At 41.0% G+C, this 21,877-nt stretch overlaps 1 protein-coding gene across 7 annotated transcripts in view; it reads right to left on the bottom strand.

Annotated features, from left to right (window-relative positions):
• Sh3kbp1 (SH3 domain containing kinase binding protein 1) overlaps positions 1 to 21,877 on the bottom strand; it is a 361,003-nt gene that overhangs the window by 211,578 nt on the left and 127,548 nt on the right. For all 7 annotated transcript variants that reach the window (XM_055615757.1, XM_055615760.1, XM_055615759.1 and 4 more), the window contains exon 3: positions 19,865 to 19,988. In XM_055615757.1, the coding sequence (XP_055471732.1) occupies positions 19,865 to 19,988 (124 nt within the window). The remainder of the gene's footprint in view (positions 1 to 19,864; positions 19,989 to 21,877) is intronic.

The following is a 21,877-nucleotide window of genomic DNA, read 5'->3' as shown; positions in this document are numbered from 1 at the left end:
ACTACAGTTGTGAAACAAAGTAAATAAACTGTAATTAATATAAAAGATAAAAATTTAAGTAAAAAAGAAGGAATCATTTTTTATTTAAGCCTTATGCTATGTGCAGCAATACAGTTTATATACTAGGTGACAGGAGTGTTTCAAACATTACAGTGACCTGTGCATAGGTACCAGGTAAGAAGTGCATGGTTGTGTGGTGTATGTGGGGGGGGGTATGAATTGTTTATATATAAACATACATTACAGCTTTTATTTCTAGCATTTCATGGTTTTTATCCTTGCCCACAGTGTGTCAGACACTCCAGAAAATTGAGTAATTTTCCCCTTTTGTACATAATTCCAAGTGTCTTACCTTTTATCAGAATGCTTTAGTCAAAGTAAATTACAAAGGAAACTAATTTCTTCAAAAGAAAGAAACACTATTCTCCTGGTGATATTATCAAAGATTGCTTTGAAGTTAAAAGTCAAGCAAAAAACAACTGGTATATTTCTTAAACAGTATTTTTTTTTTAATGGTATTGTTAACAGTATGCTATACTCATCTGTTTGCTTTACTCTGTTAAAAAAAAAATGTGCCCTTCTCAGAAAGGGATTAAAAGAAATAAAAGGTCCTTGTGCGGTGGGGTGTGGTGGTGCACACCTGTAATCCCAGCAGCCTAGGAGGCAGAGACAGGCAGACGTTTGTGAGTTGGAGGCTAGTCTGGTCTACAAAGTGAGTCCAGGACAGCCAAGGCTGCACAGAGAAACCCTGTCTCAAAAAAAAAAAAAAACCAAGAAAAAAAGGAGTGGGGATTCCTTCATTTAAAAAAATCTGGAAATTATAGTTTTTCCTTTGCAAAGAATAACTTTACTGGAGAATCCATCCACATTATCCCTAGAGAGAAAGAAAGAGACATAAGGGGAAGAGAAATGAGAAGAGAGCAGGGTTCCAGGCCCCATTTCTTACAGAGGTTGCCACATTGCTAATCTTCAAGCAGAAATGCCAATAGATTTGACTGCACATCTCATTACTAATCACCTATGGTCCTAATCCCAGGCTCCTGACAACCAGAGCTGATATGATCACATGATCCAATCATCCAATCACCCTTGTTTACTATTTTAACTTTCCCTCCCTATACAGATTAGGTTTTTTTGCTTTGTTTTGTTTTGTTTTTGTCAACTTGAACAAACCTATACATATCCAGAAAGAGAGAGCCTCCACTGAGGAAGTGCCTCCATCAGACTGGCCTGTAAGCAAATCTGTGGGACATTCTCTTGATCAGTGGTTGATGTGGGCCCACTGTGGCCTAGATCAGCCCTGGACAAGTGGTCCTGTGTTGTAGAAAAAAATGAAGCAAACCATGGAGAGCAAGCCAGTGAGCAGCATTACTCCATGGTTTCTGTCTCTGCTCTTATTTGACTTCCTGCCCTGACCTCTCTGGAAGATGGACTATGCTGTGTGGAAGTATGAGATTAAATAAGCCATTCCTTCTCCATGTTGCTTGCTGGTCATGTTTGTCACAGTTATAGAAAAGAAACTAAAACTCTCCCTCCCCTTGAAAAAGGTGATGATGAGCAAAGTGGGAGAAGCTTAGAAAGAAAAAACCTGTCTATTCCGTTAAATGAGCTATACACATTCATTTTGAACAGCTTGGGAGGGGACTGGAGAGGTGGCTTGGTGGTTGAGAGCACTGTGTGCTCTTCCAGAGGCCCTGAGTTGAATTCCCAGCACCCACATGGTGGCTCTCCTTATTTAGCACACACACACACACACACATTCATTCATACATACATACATACATACAGGCAGGCATACATAGAAATACATATATGCATATCTGTATACACATATACACACAGAAACTTAACCTGACGAGTCCACTTAGTGTTACTCTTATGAATGTAATGGGGATTGATCACTGGGAGTGAATGACCTATCGGAGAACTTGTCCCTGGAGAAAACTGGTCCCCCTCCCCAGGCAGCCACTAACTGCCTTAACAGCTTCTTTTTTACACAGATAACTTAGTAAGACTGCTACTCCTCTGCTATTTTTCCTTTTGCTAACTTTTCTAAGAAGAGTTGGTGCATCTGAATTGTTTTTCATGTTTTATTTTATTATATTTTAATTAAATTTTTATTTTTTTTATAAAATTACAATTATTCACTTTGTATCCCAACTGTAGTCCCTACCTCATCACCTCCCAATCCCATCCTCCCTCCCTCTTCTCCACCCATGCCCCTTCACCAATCCACTGATAGGGGAGGTCTTCTTCCCCTTCCTTCTGATCCTAGTCTATCAGGTCTCATCAAAAGTGGTGGCATTGTCTTCCTCTGTGGCCTGGTAAGGTTGCACCCTCCTCAGGGAAAGGTGATCAAAGAGCAGGCCACTGAGTGTAGATGCATCTGAATTTAAGTGCACAGTTTGTTCAATAGGTCAAGTTGGCTCTAAGAGGAATGAACTATAGCTTCCTCCTTCAGGGAGCTGATGATCAAATGAGGTTTAAAACAGACCAGCGATGAAACTTCCCTTAACACTTCCCATGGGGTTATACTAGAAGGAGTGAACAAGTCTTTACACTTCTGCTTCCTTCCTGTGTTTGTGTGCACACGCATGTGTTCATGGGCACATATAAAGTTAACTTATGTGTGTGTGTGTGTGTATAATATGTATGCACATTGCAAAGTTCTGTCCAAGTTAGAGGATTTTTTTTCTAAAAGGCTCTGCTTAAAATTCCAGAATTTGCCAGGTGGTGGCACACACCTTTTAAATTTTTTTTCTTTCTTCTTATTATTTATTACGATTTATTCACTTTGTATCCCAGCTGTAGTCCTCCACCATTCATTTCCTCCAGGTCCCACCCTCCCTTCCTCTTCCCCCATGTCCCTCCCCTAGTCCACTGATAGGGAAGGTCCTCCTCTCCTACATTCTGACCCTAGACTATCAAGTCTCATCAGGAGTAGCTATATTGTCTTCCTCTGTGGCCTGGTAAGGTTGCTCCCCACTTAGGAGGAAGTGATCAAAGAGGAGGCCACTGAGTTCATGTCAGAGACAGCCCCTGTACCCCTTACTAGGGAATCCACTTGGACACTGAGCTGCCATAGGCTACAACTGAGCAGGGGGTCTAGGTCCTCTCCATGCATGGCACTTGGCTGATTCATCAGTCTCTGCAGGATGCTCTGGGGCCAGATTTTTTGGCTGTGTTGGTCTCTTTGTGGAGCTCCTATCCCTTCCAGGTCTCTCTATCTCCCCCTTCTTTTATAAGATTCCCTGCACTCTGCCCAAAGTTTGGCTATGAGTCTCAACATCTGCTTTTATACCCTGATGGGTAGAGTCTTTCAGAGCCCCCCTGTGGAAAGCTCCTGTCCTGTTTCCTGTCATTTCCTACTTCAAATACCAATGCTGTTTGCCCTTCTGAATGAGGATCAAGCCTCTCCTTTAATCCCAGCACTCAGGAGGCAGAGGCAGGCAGATATCTATGAGTTCAAGGCCAGCCTGGTCTACAGAATGAGTACCAGGAGAGCCATGGCTACACAGAGAAACCTTGTCTTGAAAACAAAACAAAATGAAACAAAAAAACTCACAAAAACTAGCTTTTATAATTTTGACTGACACACGTTCTGAGAGCTAGAAACTGATCTATACTAACTCTCCCCTTACTATTTTCAACTATAAGAGTGTCCCACAAAGGTATATATTACAAGAAAAACAGTCAAAAGTTAAAGTCTATAATATCAGCAATACAAAAAAAAACTTAGGTAGAGCTTCCATTTATAAAAGGCAACAATGACCACCCCCTGCTCCAATGACTACACAGAGCTCCAATGACCACGCCCTGCTTCAGGGTAACTGTGTCAGAAGGAAGCAAGAAGCTGCAGGTGAAGGCCTGCACTTGACTGAAATGGATGGTCAGGATCAAAACGGTTTAGAATTTGCGGCTGGGTATGTTTTTGTTTGCAAGTAGGGGAGAGACGGTTTCTATTTATATACTTGGATCTAAAGACAATTTGTATAACGTACAACTCATAACCAAAAGAGTTGGGAAAATACCAATTCTTTCCATGTTGCCATCTAACTTTGATAAGATTGAAATCAAAATTCTAAGAAGATTTTTTTAAAACTTGGTGACGTTAATTTAAGATTAAAAATAGCAATAGTAAAAACTTTATTAGGGTGTGTGTGTGTGTGTGTGTGTGTGTGTGTGTGTGTGTGTGTGTAGGCATACTTGTGCATGTGTGCACATGGAAGCCCCAGGTCAACCCCGTATTATTCAAGAAAGATCTCTCAACAGCCTGGCAGCACCAACTAGGCTAGACCTGGTGGGTTCTGAGGATCAAACTCAGGCCCTCATTGGACTGACAAGCCATTGTCCTAGCCCAAGAGAAAACATCTTTCCAAACGAAGAGTGATAAAAGACAAAACCGTGCTACTCTATATAGTAAGATGTATTATGAAGCCTAATTAACTGTGTGATTCAAGAATGTGGAGACACATTAATGGCATTAAGCTGAAGATCCAGAAAAATAACACTATATGATTAACGAAGTAACAAAAATTCATGGGGAAGAGCTGAACTATTCTATATATGATCCTGGAAAAGAGCCCATTTCAAATTAATAATTTCTATACTGATTTTATGTATTGAAATTTCTATGCAGATAAAAGTCTGAAATTAAAAATGAAGCTACTACAAGATAGTAGCTGATATAAAAGCATCAACATACTTATCTATATGAGTGTTTCTATACATTAAATGTATTGAAGTGTACTGTTCCTATAAAATCAATAAAAAAAAAATTGAAAAGTGGTCAGACTAGGAAGCAAAACCGGTCATGAGTAACAAAGCAATCACACATCATTAAGAAAGAAAAATAGAAATATCTTTATATAAAAAAAAAAACAAAGACTACTAATAAATAACAGGAGAAAATATTCAAACACTTTCACAATTAGAGAGACTCAAGCTTAAAACATTACAAAGCATCCCCTACTTCTGGTGGAGGTACAGAACAATTGTAAGCATCAGGAAGTGAATTCAATGACAATAAATCAAAGTTTCATACAATGATGCACTGTTTTGTCTGGTAATTCCACATCTAAGCATCTTTCCTAAAGAAATCATCAGCGCTGCAGATAAAGACTTATGAGCAAAAATAGTCACTGCAGAGTTAGTGACAATGGCAAGAAAAAATTGAAAACATAAATGGGATTCTTGCCTTTCAAACACAGCCTCTCTCCAGGAAGCTCAGAGTGGAGAATATAAGAGGTTTGGCTTTTGATTTACAGGAAATCTCATTTCTTTTTCCTCAAGAAATGAACAATAGGAAGCCACAGTCAGTTCTCTGTCCTCCTCGAATCGATTATCTAATATTTAGGTCATCTCTAGCAAAACAGTGTCATTTTGATCCCCTAGACTCACTATCTCCTAGGCAACTGATTGAATAAAAACAAAATATAAAGCCTCACTGAGAAATCTATAATTTTAAAGACTTAAATATAATAAATGGCATATCATGTCCCTCAGCTGGGGGATGGGAAGTAGCAGTACAGAAAGTAAAACAGGCAGATAGACAAGTAGGCACCACAAAGGAACTGCATTTTAACACCACTTTATGTGTTGATTTTTCTTTTTTTAACAGCTTCATTGAGATATAAATTATGTAACATAAAATTCACCCTTTTCAAGTATATAATTAAATGGGTTTTTATATTCACAGAATTAAACAACTAAGCCAACAATCTAATTCTGGAACATTTCCATCATCCCCAAATGAAACCTCATGTTCATTAGCAGGTGTTCACATTCCCATCCCCAAAGTGTAGGCAAATATTAATCAACTTTCTGTCTCTGGGAATCTGTTCATTCTGGGTATTTCATATAAAATGGAATCAAGTAATACGTGATCTTGTGTGTATGGCCTCCTTCACTCACCATCAGCTTTTTGACAGTCATTCACGTTTTTTTTTTATGTACCAGCACTTCAATCATATTGGTGGCCTAATAATATTCCACTATGAGATGGACCAAAGATTCTTTCTTTATTCGTTCATCAGTTGCTGAACATATGTGTTGTTTCTCCTTGGGGATTCTTATAAATAATGCTGCTAGGAACAATCAAGTACAATGTATTTTTCTGTTTTTTTTTTATTTAATTATGTGGGTGCTCTACCTGCATGTACACCTGCATGCCAGAAGAAGGCATCAGATCCCAGTATAGATAGCTGTGAGTCACCATGTGGTTGTTGGGACTTGAACTCATGACCTCTGGAAAACCAGACAAAGCTCTTAACAGGTGAGCCATCTCCCTAGCCAAAGTACAATGTATCTTTCCTGGGCATCAATTCCTGGATTATATGAAGCTAGAATTTTGAGGAACTACCAAACTATTTCTTTTTTCAAAATGGCTATTCCACTTTATAGTTCCATCAATAATGTACCAGTTGTTCATAATATTCCCTTATAATCTTTTTAATGTCTCTTAAGATTGACAAATATAAGGGCTGAGAAAGAAATTAGGGAAACAACACACTTCACAATAGCCACTAATAACATAAAGTACCTTGGTGTGACTCTTAACGAAGCAAGTGAAAGACCTGTTTGAAAAAACTTCAAGTCTCTGAAGAAAACAATTGAAGAAAATATCAGAAGATGGAAAGATCTCCCGTGCTCATGGATCGGTAGGATTATATGTAGTAAAAATGGCCACATACCAAAAGCAATCTACAAATTCAATACAATTCCTATCAAAATACCAACACAATTCTTTATAGATCTTGAAAGAACAATTCTTAGTTTCTTATGGAAAAACAAAAATTCCAGAATTGCTTAAACAATCTTGTACAAAAACAGATCATCTGGAGGTATCTCCATCACTGATCTCAAGCTGTACTATAGAGCAATAGTAATAAGAACTTCATGGTACTGGCATAAAAACAAAATGGTGGATCAATGGAATCGAATAGAAGACCCAGAAATAAATCCACATACCTACAGATGTTTGATTTCTGAAAAGATCATCCTGAGTAAGATATCCCAGAAGCAGAAGACACACATGGTATATACTCACTTATAAGTGGATATTAAACATACAATATAGGGTAAACATACTAAAATCTGTACACCTAAAGAAGCTAATGAAAAAGGAAAACCCTGGATAAGATGATCACTCTTCAATCAGAAAGGCAAATGGGACCGACATCGGAAAAGGGAGAAAACAGGCAACAGGACAGGAGCCTACCACAGAGGGCTGCTGAAAGATTCTACCCACCAAAGCAGATGCTGAGACTCATAGCCAAACTTTGGACAGAGTACAGGGAATCTAATGAAAGAAGGTGGAGATAGAAAGACATGGAGGGGACAGTCCACGAGGAGAGCAACAGATCCAAAAAATCTGGGCACAGTGGTCTTTTCTGAGACTGATACTCCAACCAAGACCATGTGTTGAGATAACTAGAACCTCTGCACAGATGTAGCCCATGGCAGCTCAGTGTCTAAGTGGGTTCCCTAGTAATTGTAACAGGGACTGTCTCTGACATGAACTCAGTGGCTAGCTGTTTGATCACCTCCCCCTGAGGGGGTGCAGCCTTACCAGTCCACAGAGGAAGACAATGCAGCCACTCCTGATGTGATCTGATAGGCTAGGATCAGAGGGAAGGGGAGGAGGACCACCCCTATCAATGGACTTGGGGAAGGGCATGGGAGGAGATAAGGGAGGAAGAGTGGGATTAGGAGGGGATAAGGGAAGTGGTTACAGCTGGGATACAAAGTGAATAATTTGTAAATAAATAAATAGTAATTAAATAAATTTAACAAAATAAAAAAGGTTGAGAGATATGTACTTTTTAATTTCTCATGTGGGTTTACAACTTTTCTTGATCACTATCATTAAACATTTATCAATTTTGTCAACTATTCCACAGAACCACCTTTTTGTTTTATTTTGTTTTGAGACAAGATCTCACATATCCCAGATGGCTTTAAACTCAAATTCACTATATAGCCCAGGACAATCTTGAATTCCTGAACTGCCTGGCTTCTCCTACTAAGTGCAAAGAGGCAACTATTGCCAGCTACGAACCAACCTCTGCTTGGTTGATTTCTATGCTGTTTTTCTATTCTCTATTTCATTTCTTTCCACTGTAGTCTTTGTTCTTCTTTCTTCCTGTTCATTTTGTTTCTCTCTCTCTCTCTCTCTTTCTCTTTTCTTTCTTTTTGACACAGAGTCTCACTATGTAGCCCTGGCTGTCCTGAAACTCACTCTGTAGACCAGAGTGGCTTTGAACTCACAGAGATTCTCCTGCCTCTGTTTCCGGAGTCCCGGTTTTAAAGCTGTGCACCACCATGCCCAGCCCAAGAATTCTTTAAAGTAAAAAGTTAGGTTACTTAGTCAGGACTCTGTTTTTTTTTTTTTTGTTTTTTGTTTTTTGTTTTTTGTTTTTTTTAACAACTGAGCCTCTGTTTATTATTGTTTATGGCAGCAAAAACAGGTATGGTGATTGAAAACAATTGAAAAATTGTAAAATAGAAATGAAAATTCATGAATTATCTTTCCATCCAAAGTAAACACTTTTTAACATTTAACAACTTTCTCTCGAGGTGAGTTTGATCATTAGGAAAAAAAAAGTATCAAAAATTAACAGCATAGACTTTTCCCCTGTAACTCCACCTATTTTTTTATTATTGTTTTTTTAAATTTTTTATTAATTACACTTTATTCATTTTGTATCCCCACATAAGCCCCTCCCTCCTCTCCTCCTGATCCCACCCTCCCTCCCCTTTCTGCATGCATGCCACTCCCCAAGTCCACTGATAGGGGAGGTTCTCCTCTCCTTTCTGATCTTAGTCTATCAGTTCTCATCAAAAGTGGCTGCATTGTCCTCTACTGTGGCCTGGTAAGGCTGCTCCCCCCTCAGGGGGAGGTGATCAAAGAGCAGGCCAATCAGATTATGTCAGAGGCAGTCCCTCTTCCCATTACTAGGTAACCCACTTGGACACCAAATTGCAATGGGCTACATCTGTGCAGGGGTTCTAGGTTATCTCCATGAATAGTCCTTGGTTGGAGTATAAGTCTCTGGGAAGTTCCCTGTGTTCAAATTTTCTTGTTCTGTTGCTCTCCTTGTGGAGAACCTGTCCTCTCCAGCTCTTACTATTTCCCACTTCTTACATAAAATTCCATTCACTCTGCCTGACAGTTGGCCATCAGGCTCAGCATCTGCTTTGATAGTCTGCAGGGCAGAGGCTTTCAGAGGCCCTCTGTGGTAGGTTCCTTGTTTGTTTCCTTTTTCTTCTTCTGGCTTTCAGAAGCCCTCTGTAGAAGGTTCCTAGGTTGTTTCTTGTTTTCTTCTTCTTCTGATGTCCATCCTCTTTGCCTTTCAGGATGGGGATTGACCGTTTTAATTAGGGTCCTCTCTCTTGCTTAAGGACTCTGTTTTAAATAGATATATATTAACAATTCTAATCTGAAGGAAATTCATTTTATATTACTTTCATTAATTCATTTTAAAGTATTTTAGAATTTATAAACTCTTTGACTTATAGGTTATTTAGAAATATGCTGTTCAATTTTCATAGATTTGTGAATTTCTCCAATTTCCTTCTGTTGTTGATTTACAATTTAGCTCTATTGTAGCCAGATAACATGCTTGGTATGATCTGTATTTTTTTTTTCAAGTTTATAAAAATTTCTTTTACAGCCTGGCATCTGGTCTATCCTGGGAAGTATTCCATGGGTATCTGATCACTGGCTGCTTTGTAGAAACATCACACTATTACTATTTTCCACAAACCTCTAATTTCTCCCCTGCATTCTGGGGCTCTTATGAACAGTGTATCGTGTTTAGTGAGGACTACTAGTGTATCTACTGAGTGATTCCACCTTCATTAATGGCCTCTCCTTACCCAAAACACCTACTCATACTCTCATTCTCTCCCCTCTCTCCCTGCTCAGTGTGTGTATGAGTGTGTGTGTATGGATATAGGTGTGTGTATTTTCATGTGGAGTTCAAGTACGTGGAGGCCAGAGGATAACCACAATATTACTCAGGTGCCAGCCCCTTCATTTTTGAAACAGGCCTGGAATGCTCACTGGCCAGGAACTTTTCAAGTAGGCTGGGCTAGCTGGCTACAAGCTCCGGAGTTCCACCTATCTTGTTTCCTCAGCTGCTTCACATGGGTTCTGGGGACTGAAATCAGGTCTTTGTGCTTGCACGGCAAATGCATTACTGACTGAACTTTATCTCTCTCTCTCTCTCTCTCTCTCTCTCTCTCTCTCTCTCTCCAGCTCAACACCTATTCTCTGCTCTTATTTTTAATCCTGAAAATTGGCCAGGGAATTCACAAAGAGTAATCAGCTTTGTTTTAATGATGGGGAAAACGGAAAACAAATTAAGTATGTAACATGGCTCAAGCTCCACAGAAAAGGCAGGCGCCATATGAATGGAGGGGGGGGGCTCTCAACAGCCGCTCTGCAACAAGGCCCTGCTGCTGACAGACTTTACTCAGGTCTACAGAGAAACATAAACGGACCATGCAGACCAATGCTGTCCCCCTGCACCCTCATCCATGTTCCTTCTCATGCCCAGGAACACACAGAGGAAGCTGCTGGCTGCTCTCTTACTCTTTCTGATGGGAATAATAATGGCAGCCCACCTGGCCCTGCAACTGGGCCTACCATTTACCTGACCACAGTTTCGGGACACGGGACATGAAATGTCCCCACTGTTTGTGCACAATTACATCAAGGCTTCCCAACAAGCAAACCTCAGGATTACAAAGACTAAACAGTGTGTACAAGACTTCAGGGAGACTGGGCTGTGATGACAGATAAGCAGATAATAATTAGAAGAGAATGCTCCCTCTCCATAACCTACCGAGGCTAGCTGTTGCCCCAACACAAGACAACAAATACGGTCAGCACTTAAATGCCTAGCCCTAATCACCTCTCTATCCACTGTCTTTCCTGGGGGGAGGGGGGAAAGAAGTCTCCTCAGAAAGGAGGCCTCCCTAGAGAGCTTAACAGAGGTCAGGATTCCAGAGCCAAGGGTGGAATCTTGAGGGTGCCCCAGGCAGATGCACTCTGTGCACTTGCCTCTCACATCAGCCTGTGCGTCTCTACATCAACCACCTCTCTCCGCTTTAGTAACTGTATGATTTCAGAACTCCAAAAGGCAGCTTACATGGACTTTCTTCACAGCACCGCCTGTTGATTTATTGCCTCAATTCAAAATGGCAGCCTCTTTCACAAATACATAGAGACTCAGCAAAGTTATTTGTCACGTACATTCTGGGTTTAATGGTATCAAGAAAATCCATGGTTTCTTTCCAATGACATAAAGTAAGAAAGTGATGGGATATATAGCCAGTGTGAGGTCAGTGTGATTATCCAAACTCCCTAGACTTTCAGCTTGATGTTGATGTGAGTTTTTGGTAGGTTGCAGTGAGCAAGCTCAGATCAGGCTTTTCTCAGTTCAGTTTTCATTCCAAAGCCCAGTTTACGGACACATTATCAGAAACAAGGACCCAAGAAATTACTGAGGGACTAAAGAGAAATTCCTTTCAGCTTGTCACTTGAGAACTTTGAACACTGAGTGCCTAGTTTCAGCTTCAGAGGCTGTCCTCCAAGTGACATCGAACTCCAGTTTCATGGCCACCAGCCTTCGCAGTGTTGTCGGCCACTCCTCTTTTCTCCACCGTGACTTAGAATTCCCCAGGTTTTGGTTTAAATATGCTTAGCAAACTCCTTGCCCTGCATGTGGAAACCCAGCACATCTCAAAGTGGAGTCCTAGCTAGTGCTTGATAAAACAATGATAGGTAAGCAGATTTCCTTACCACGGGACCTCTGAGAGGAAGGAATATGTTAATGTGCTTGCCAGTTTCCAAGAGGGTGTTAGTCCTATAGCTGACATATAATCAGACAGGTCATTTCTTCCCCCTCTTATATGCGTCTCATCTCGTGCCTCTCCTCTGAAGCATTTCGTAGGTTTTAAACTCTACACAACACATATTGGAAACACTAGCCGGGTTTCCATCCGAGCGTGCCATACTTGTTGCAAGGTCGCCTCCCTAGCACATGGAAATACACAACAGTACTGTATTTTATAATACAATTAGTGTGTGTGTGTGTGTGTGTGTGTGTGTGTGTGTGTGTGTGTGTGTGTGGTGAGAGAGAGAGAAAGAGAGAGTTTGTATCAGGTATACATGCACATGTATGCACACAGAGAGGTCAACATCAAGTATTAGCCTCTATCATCGGCCCACCTCTGTTTGTTTGTTTGTTTGTTTGTTTGTTTGTTTGTTTGTTTGAAACAGGGTCTTACTATGTATCCTGGGTCTGCCTGGGATTCACTGTGTGGACCCAGTGAGTGAACCTCCAAATAGCAATACAAATTCACCTGCTTCTGCCTCAGCAATGCTAGGATTAAAGGCAGGAGGCGCCATCCTCAGCTCCAACTTACTTGTTGAGATAGCATCTCTCAGCAAACCTGGATCTCACTGATTCATCTAAGACTGACTGGCCAGCAAGCCCTAGACATCCTTCTGCCTCCTGCCCTGGAATCACAGGCATGTACCATCATGTTCTGCTGCTACTTGGATGCTGGGGATCCAAACTCAAGACAATCAGGCTTGTGTGGCAAGAACTTCACTGAGCCATATTTCCAGCCCTGACACAGCTTATTCAGATACACTGGAGCACTCAGGTCTAGGAAAACTAAAGAAACGGAGGACTCTGGATGATGGTACAGTATAATGTAAGGCGGCCCAGCTTCAGAGCAGGATGGATTATGTTCGGTTTAGCACTCTCTATCATTAGCAATTGTGAGCTCCTCTAAGACAAGAGCAAGATTCAGCTGTGCCCAGCCACATAGACTATGGCTTCTCCAAGTTAAGTCTTCATTGCCAGTAGTATGAACAATCAAACCGGAAGTTAGATGTGTGCACTGTGCTTTCTGCAGAGGGCTGGAAACTCCGAATGCATTTTCCCACAGGAACTAAAGTTGTAAATGGTGATTAAGTTCCCAGACTCACCCACAGGTACAGCTTAAATAAGGCACATGAGCAATTTTATTAACAAAACCTAAAACAAACAAAAAACATGAAACAAAAGCAGACGTTTTTACTTATCAAAATAATCATGGTCCCTAACACCCCAAACTGGGATTACTTGACCCAGGCCAAGAAGAGGCTGCACACAGGGTTTACAAACCAGCATGCAGGAGCAAAGAAGAGAGCTGGCCTTTTACTTCCATCACCTGCTGGCAACTGAAAACAACATGAGTAATAAAAAATATTGCTCCTTGGAGGAAACACAGGTTCAACAAGATGTGAAGAAGTAATTAAGAGTAGTTGGAGCTATGAGGAGGAGACTCTGGCTCACCTACAGGGATTTCAGCATGATTCTTTGTTTTGTCCAAATTCATATTGACACCCTTAACCCATGCCTACAAGTGTCTGTTTTTTAATACTTATCAACAAGAGCTGGGTGTGATAGCTCACACCTATAATACCAGTACTTGGGAGGCTGAGGAAAGAGGACTATCATTAGCTCAACGTCAGCCTGGACTACACAGTAAAATTTAGGCCAGCTTAGAATACACTGTGAGACATTGTTTCCAAACAATGAATAAAATAAAAATTGATTAAGAATCCTGATCAGTATGTACATGTATGAAGATATGCATATGGGAGGGTTTTCTGTGTGGCCTATGGCTGTCCTGGAACTCACTCTGTAAACAAGGCTGGCCTCAAACTCAGAGACCCATATCAGCCTCTGGCTCTAGGGTGCTGTGATTAAAGGTGCGCACCATCACCACCCAGCTATATGTAATTCTTAAGTGAAGAGAATCCTGGCAGAGCAAGAATCATGACCCAGATTCTGGGTCCAATTGGCACATTCTGGACGGGAAAGCAGAGGGCTAAAGGAGATATTTGCATCCTGTGGGAAGCCCTGGGTCTGATGTGGATGAAATGAGAACACTTGGTCCAGGGAGCCAAAGGCATCCTCAGAGGCAAACAAGAGAAAAAGTTTCCTAGAAAAGCCACCAGGTGGAGCCACCACCTCAAACCCACATCATGTGTTTTCTAGGGATTGACTGGGTGGAAGCCCACTATGAGATAAGTGTGGTGGGATATATGTTAACTCTGTGTGGTGCTAATGCCTTGGGAACAGGACACACAGGGATTGAAAGAGTATATATAATAGGAGGAAAACATCAACGAATAGCAGTTTGGTCAATTGACTCACCAACAAAGCACAGAAGCTGTGCGATGGCAATGACCCTCTACAGAACTTCTTCCTATTCCTTTTTCCGGTCGTATCCCTAGGCCAGACTGGCAACACTACTCAATAATGAATAAGCAAGGGCAACAAGTTCTCCACCAATAGCATAACAAAGGCTCCCAATAAATGCATCCTAGAAATACACCCAGGGCTATTAGTTAAAAGGTATCAACAATGGAGGCCTCTGAAAGAAGATTGTAGATGCACACAAAGATATCTCTGCAGGAATACATGTTATGAAGTGACTCTCTTTCCTATTCTCTCACTTCCAAGTTCTCATTTCCCCTGGGAAAGATCAGCCCTGGTGATAGCCAATACCTTCCACACAACAGTGACACCTTCTGTTAACTCTTCTCCTTCCACTCTACAAAAGTCAGCTTTCCAGGTAAAATCAACAGATGATTTAAATAGCCCAAGGAAAGTCTGACCCAAAATGCCACATTTTTCAGATACCTAGTGAGCCACAGGGAAATTCACATTTGAAAGGGAGACAAAGCCTCATTTCTACCAGCAAAACCCTAGGTTTTGCATAGACCTTAAATCACCAGGAAGCCAAATAAGTTACTCTGGTTTTGTTCCTCCAACATTGAGGACAGAGCCCAGCTTTAAGCACTCTGCCACTGAGCTAAATCTCCAAACTCACACTTTCTTTAGTAAGGATGCACTTTTTGTATCCTTTGTTTACAGATTTTTTTTTTCCAACAAAGAGCCCAAGACCTCCGAGATCCCCACCACCAACCAGGCATGGTGGTACCTGCTTATAATCCAAGCATGCAGGAGGCTGAGCCAAGCGAATTGTTAGTGAATTTGAGGTAAGCCTGGGTTACATACAAAGACCTTGTCCAAAAAGGAAAACATTTCACCTGCCGCTGAGCCTCTGAGCCATGATGTGCTTTCCATGCCTGCACGTACATACTTACACATATGCACATGCTCACCCTCACCAAAGTTCTCATGAATCAGTCCAATAGATACACCTCGGTGTATTATCCCAGGCAGCCAAGGGATGAAGAAATGGAAGTCTTAAAAAAAATACATTTCCACTTCAGGAAAAGGTGACAGGACAGAGTGGTCAGTTGGCCAGATCTGTTTAGGGATTGGAATGACCACTGCTGATACAATAAGGAAAAGATGTCTACATATTGGTTAAGTTTCTTTGGACAGCAACAGGTAGTAGCCTTGAATGGAGAGCACATGGGTGTGGCAAACGTGAGGCCCATGTTAATGTGAAGGGCATGCAGGCCCCACCCGTCCACATGCAGAATGAATTCTGAAGGCTTCCATGCTGATTTTGAGAGCAGCAGTGTGTCACCAGAGGCAGAGCATTTCTTGATCCCTCCAGGAAGGATGGCTTTGAGTCAGATGTCAGCAGGATTAAATGTACCAGAACAGAACCCACACAGCAATGCTCTACAGTCAGAGCCACAGAGCAGGCTGGCTCTGGGAGCGACCCTCCCCCATATCCTAACTAGAATCTCCTGTGAGACACATGATCTCACCTTACAGCATCAGAGCTAGACCCGTTACCAGTAACATCTGTAAAACTGTCAGGTCGTTCAGCATTTATCTCTGAAAGGGGTACTAAAGTGCAAAGGCATAACCTTAAATAAAGATGGTAAGAAGCAGTTGATCTTTAGAAGGCAGATGCTAAAGTAGCAGAGCGGCTTAAAACGATGATTATAAAATACATTTTGTATCAGGAGAGCATAACAATAACAGTAGTAATAGCAAAGAATAGGAAATGCACAAAATACAATAGACACTTACCAAACACTGAATTCATGATAAACTGGAAATAGAAACAAGGACACATAAAGCCAACCAGAAACCCACGGAGTGGCTTCACATTAAGAATGACACAAGTAAGTAAGAGATATACCCTACCTTGCCCTTTAAAAAGATATAAGAAATGGACAATGCTTTCTCAACGTTTCTCATGTGGCACATAGTCTGGAGTGCTTACAGGCAGGGCTGCCTGCTGATTTTCTAGCCTCTGTAGCAGCACCAGGCACTGGACTGGGTGCACAGAGAACATGTAATAAACACATGCTATAAAGCATTCACTGGTTTTCACCAAAAAAAAAAAAAAGTTTTTTTTTTTCTTTTAAAGGAACAATGTCCAAAATCACAGACAGCAAGGAGGGGGATTGTGATACAAAGCTTCCCCCGCCCCTGGCCTGCTAATGACAGAAGCCAGAACCCTGGCACAAAAGTGCTCTTCCCCCAGGCCAGTGAGACATGGACTACAGCTTGGACATATAATCCATCACACGGAAAAAGCTGAGCAGGAATTCCTTCTACACATGAATCCAAATGGTTTTTTTTTTTAAATCTTGTTTTGAATTCAAGTAGAAAAGAACATTCATATGGACAAAACCAACTGTTCATCTTTAAGAACATATTTTCTAGTAACTGTTAAAGCTTCCATTTTGTTCAATTTTGCTTCTAATGCATGATTTGAACATTAAAAAACAAAAATCATTCATTTTACCCATTCATGTTTCAATTTAGGATGACCCATCCTTCTTCTATATGGATTTGATGACAGAAAAAAAATTTATAAAATAAGAAGTCAAATCTGGGCCAAAAGTTCTGTCAGTGTGACCAGAGATAGAAAAAAATAGGTACACTTGTGTAACATTCTAATAGGCCAAATGAACAGGTGAGGGCTGAAAAGGGAGGTGGGGTGACTGTCTTTCTCTCTGAATTTCAGTTGCATCTTCCTTCTTCTCAAACAATAAAGCCAAGAAGTCATTCCTGTCCCTCCATAAGTCAGCCTTACTATCTGCAAATGTTACGACTGACATTAATCATGACATTAATACTCATTTCCTGGGCTCCTACCCCTTTCTCAGGGTTATGAAGAACTTCCTTTAGACTCCGAGGTTGTCTATCATTATCCAGGGGAAGGCAAGTTTATTCCAGATTGCCAGGTACTAAAAGCAGTCTGTTTTCAATCACCACAAAGTGAGGCATGTCACTAAATGCAGAAACAGCTGGCTACAACTGTGTAAACTTCTTCAGCTCAGGCCCCAGTGACGTGGTAAAAGTTCAGCCCGAACCAGATTAAAATGGACTCTTTCTTCTTTAAACCAGACCCAGGCCTGAAACAAATGCCTTCCCATGTAAGCTGAAGGGAATTTGTGTTTCCTGCTAAATTCTCATAGGGTTCAAAGTGGGATTACAAGGTAGATTCCTACACATGAAGAAAGATTCCACATTAGCAAATCAAAACAGACTATCAAACCCTAAGAACAAGGTCCTCCCTTAATCATAGCTATAAAGAAATGGACAGACCAAAGCATCCCAAAGTTTTAAAGTTTAAAGCTTAATGAAAACAAAAGGGAAGGAGTGGACTTCAATAACTTAAGTCCAAAACCTTGAAAAAAAATTAGAAGTTTAGGAGGAACTAGAATGACCTCCCACATATTTAGTTTCATATCTTTGTTTTAAGGGGGAGGAGTGTTTTGTTTTGGCTTTTTTGGGGGGGGGAGGGTGGGAAAGAAATGTAGCTTTTGAGATCAGTACAATGAACTATTTATTCGGCTTGACGTAGGCCAATCAGTCTCCACCACACACACCGTTTATTATAAGAAGGAGTAAAATAGTCTTGATGGGGTGAGGAAGGACTAAACAGCACCCACCCTGGTGCACAATAATTCCCTTCCGCTGGGAACTGATGCTTGGCCCAGGTGACCCAGTGTGAAGCCTGGAACAGAATGGAGATGGGCTGCTTTGGGCTTCCTAGTCACAGGATGCCTTTACCTGTTCAGATATCATAGTTATTAACATTTAGCATACAAAATCCCCAACTATAAAAGCCTGGTCTTAATCCAACTGTAGGCTGAAGGCTTAAAACAATCAAGTAAAGCACCCCTTAGAATTCATTTTTTTTCTGATGAAAAAGAGATTCCATTTGGGGAACTCAAGGGCGAGAGTTTCAGTTCTAAAGAAACAATTATCTGAAAGGTTCTATTCTTTAGTTGACTTAAAGTTCTCAGGTAATTTCACTGAACCCATGCAGATAATTACCTTTATTCTTTGCCTTAATTAATTCTTTCTCTCGTGAAATTAATTACATTAAGTCTATGGACTTTATAAAATAGCTGGGCTGGCCAAAATGACCTTGCTGCTGGTCACTGTGCACGGAATGACTGGTCCCACTGACTTGAGAAGAGCCATATGAAGGAGACAGCCCACAGAAGCCACTGGACTCCAATTCTTTAGTCTATAGTCAAAGTCTCCTCTGGACTATGGGAATTTATATGCGAGAATGAAGAAGTGAGTACATTAGATCAGGCCAGGCATTGTACCATACCAGCATTGGGAAGCTGAGACAAGAGGATTACTAAATGTTCAAGACTAGCCTGGGATAAGTTTAAGGCCAGTCAGACCTATGTGAGTTTGTATATTAAAAAAAAAAAATTGTTTACAGAATTCAGGAGGCACTTTGGGAAGATTATAGTTTTATAGCAATATAAGTTAAATTCTTAAAATGGGAAATCCCCAATTTCGATACAATGAGATTTAAAAGAAGAAGGGAAAGAAAGAAAACCCTATAGTTGTTAACCACCTTGGGACTCCAGCCAATACGTCATGTGAATAATTCAAAATGGGAAATGGAACCCAGAGCAGCTGGAGAGGGCAGCAGAAGAGGCAGGAAGGAAGGGAGACACAAAGTCAATGTTACCAGTACTAGATCAATGGGCAGTTTATTGCAGTCTAAATTTTCTGAAAGATTAGCTGTTCTTCCCCGTGGTTATGTAAACTTGCCTTCCCTCCCCCCTTATTAATGGAACCCCTTGCTAATACATTTCTTCCTTGTGGTTTTGAACAGCTCTCAATTCCATTTTAGGGAAGTAATAAGCCCAGGAAAAAAGGGCAGCTGAAGTTTGACCTCCTATGGTCATTCTCAGCTCACTGTGGACCTTGGCTGAACCAAAGTCAGAAAGTGCTCACAGAACCAACTGTGCCAACAGACCAGAACTAACTAGGGTTCTCTCTGCAATCTTAGATTTTCTCTCCCATCATTGAGAAAACAGTTATAACCAGGGAAGGTGGTGAACAAAGCCGTTTTAATAAGCTGGTACCTAAAAGTGACGGTTGAGAACTTCATCTCAACAGAGGGAAAACAAGACCTATGGTTGAAGGTTTCTGGGTTAGATGATACACTGGCTATATCTTTGAACATTCTTCCTTATAAACATATGGAGGGGGCAGAGTGTGTGTTTGGGGAGCTGGGCAGTTAGAAAGACAGACGCTAATAGAGTTCATTTTAATTCAAAGGAGATTATGACAGACACTATTAGATCAGTCTATAACTTTCAGCCATCAAACTAGGTGTAAAGGTTAAGCCTTGGAAAAATCTTTTACAAGTTTGTGCGACTTTCTTCTGAAAACATTTGTCACTTCTATTTAGTATGTGTATGCATGTATGTGTGTGCACGCGTGTGTGTGTGTGTGTGTGTGTGTGTACAAAATTTATACTGAAAACCAGAAAGACCAAACTCCTCAGCTTTTCGTGAATCCTCAATTTGACATTGAGTATACAGGGGACCCCGGCTGTGTCCATGTACAGGGAGAAAGATCTCCCCCCTTTGCCATACCTCGCTTATTGGTCCTTAAAATGGTTTCAGAAGAAAGCAAAGAGTTGCCACCGGATACATCATGCATGGGCTTCTCCGGAGCTTTGTTGGAAAGAAGATCTTTCTTCATATCTTTCTTTATTTCCTGGGAGGACACAGAAAAAGAAGAAAGTATTTAGAGTCTGAAGTTCTGGGGTACCTCTTCGTCACTCTGGAAATAAACCATAATAATAATCATAATAATCATAAATATAACACAACATTTGGCAAACACCCCTGTTTGAATTTGTGTACTTTCCCTCCATATTTGTTGAAGAAACACCTAGTCCTGTAGAGTAGAATACTGCCAAGTATAGTAAGGTTACCTTATACGACTGGAATCATCCCATGTGTACATCAAGAGAATGACTAAAATGTAAATGTCATCATATAACTCTAAGTTATGGCTTATTTTACTATTTTTGAACTATGACAAGCATCAACTAAGCACATGTCCTACTTTAAAAGTTCTGGTTTCTACTCTTTTCAACAGAGTTAGCAAGACTACATCCACAAACCACCACTATGGTCATAGTTATGTTAAACTCAAAAGATGATTTAAATGCATTTGTAGTACTCAAGTTCCTCTGGCTTTTTAATTCCTGACAAAGAAAAAAAAGAGATAAGAACTAAATTACAGACAAAAATAATGACTATCATTTTAGGTCAGCCAACTCCAGCCCAGCGCTCTAGTTTGTAAACAAAATTTCATTAGAACACAAATGCATTCATGTGTATTTTTTATGGCTGGTTTGATGCTCCACTTCCAGAGTTGAGGTGGTATTACAGAGAAGCCTGAAACATTTGACCTTTCATAGTAAATGTCTGCTGACCTTCATCTAGGTGGACTCTTACCAAAACTCAGTTTAAAATCTGGCTCTTGGGGCCAGCCAGATGGCTCAGTGTGTAAAGGAACTTGTTAAATGACCTGAGTTCAGTTCCTAGGACCTACAAGGGGAAAGGAGAGAACCAATTCCAGAAAGTTGTCCTCTGTCCTCCATATAATCAATCAATCGATCGATCAATCGATGCAATTTTAATGATCTGGATCTTGGGACTGAGGCAACAGTTCAGTGAGTAAGTATGCTTGCTGTGCAAGCGTGAAAACCTGAGATAGAATCCCCAGCACTCAAGTAAAAAGCCTGGCATTGTTGCATGTGTACCAGTAACTCCAGCAACGTAGGGGTAGGGGAAGACACAGAGAAATTGATGGGAACAGGCTAGCCACTAGCCTAGAGCTAGGTTCAATGAGAGACCGTGTGTGTGTGTGTGTGTGTGTGTGTGTGTGTGTGTGTGTGTGTGTGTTAGGATCCCCTCCAATCCTAAAAGTGAAATGGTTCTAGTCCCAAGCACTTTGAGCAACAGATACTCAACATATACTTTATGTTGCTTTAATAACTTAGGTAATAGTTTGCAAAATCATTGATAGCCCAAAATGACACGAAGTAACTCTCACAAATACAGGTCTCTACATAGGTCTTCTTCCAAACCCAACAAGTCATCTCCATACGTGTGTGAGTCCATGGTCACATTAACTTAGGTACAAAACCAAAGCTTACGAAACAAGATCTGAAGCCTGGCTGAATGGCAGGAGAGACTCACAGATAAGGCATGTGTGCTTTTAAAAACAGCAGGGTAAGAAATGGAGACGGGTCCTCTCTACAAAATGAGTCAAAAGGCTGAGGTGGAAAGAATGCAACAAATGCTCCTCAAAACATTGCCTCTGCCCCTAAGCCAATCACGAGCTTCCTTCCCAACAGCCTTACCCTCTGTTGCTGCTTTATCAGGGCCCCACCGGAAACCAGCAACTCGGCTGAGGCTTTGCTGGGCTGAGAGTTTCAGCTGACGTTCCTGAGCCCTAAGCAGGCAGAGCTCGGCCCCACACCAAAAGCAGTAACCCTACATATCACACAAAGCTGCTCATGTGTACTTCTGTGTGCATGCGTAAGTGTGTGTGTGTGTGTGTGTGTGTGTGTGTGTGTGTGTGTGTGTGTG

Source organism: Psammomys obesus, unplaced genomic scaffold (genome assembly GCF_907164565.1).
Source record: "Psammomys obesus unplaced genomic scaffold, mPsaObe1.curated_primary_1811, whole genome shotgun sequence".
NCBI lineage: Eukaryota > Metazoa > Chordata > Mammalia > Rodentia > Muridae > Psammomys > Psammomys obesus.
Note: the sequence above shows the minus strand (reverse complement) of the source record. Positions and strands in the feature narration are given on the sequence as shown.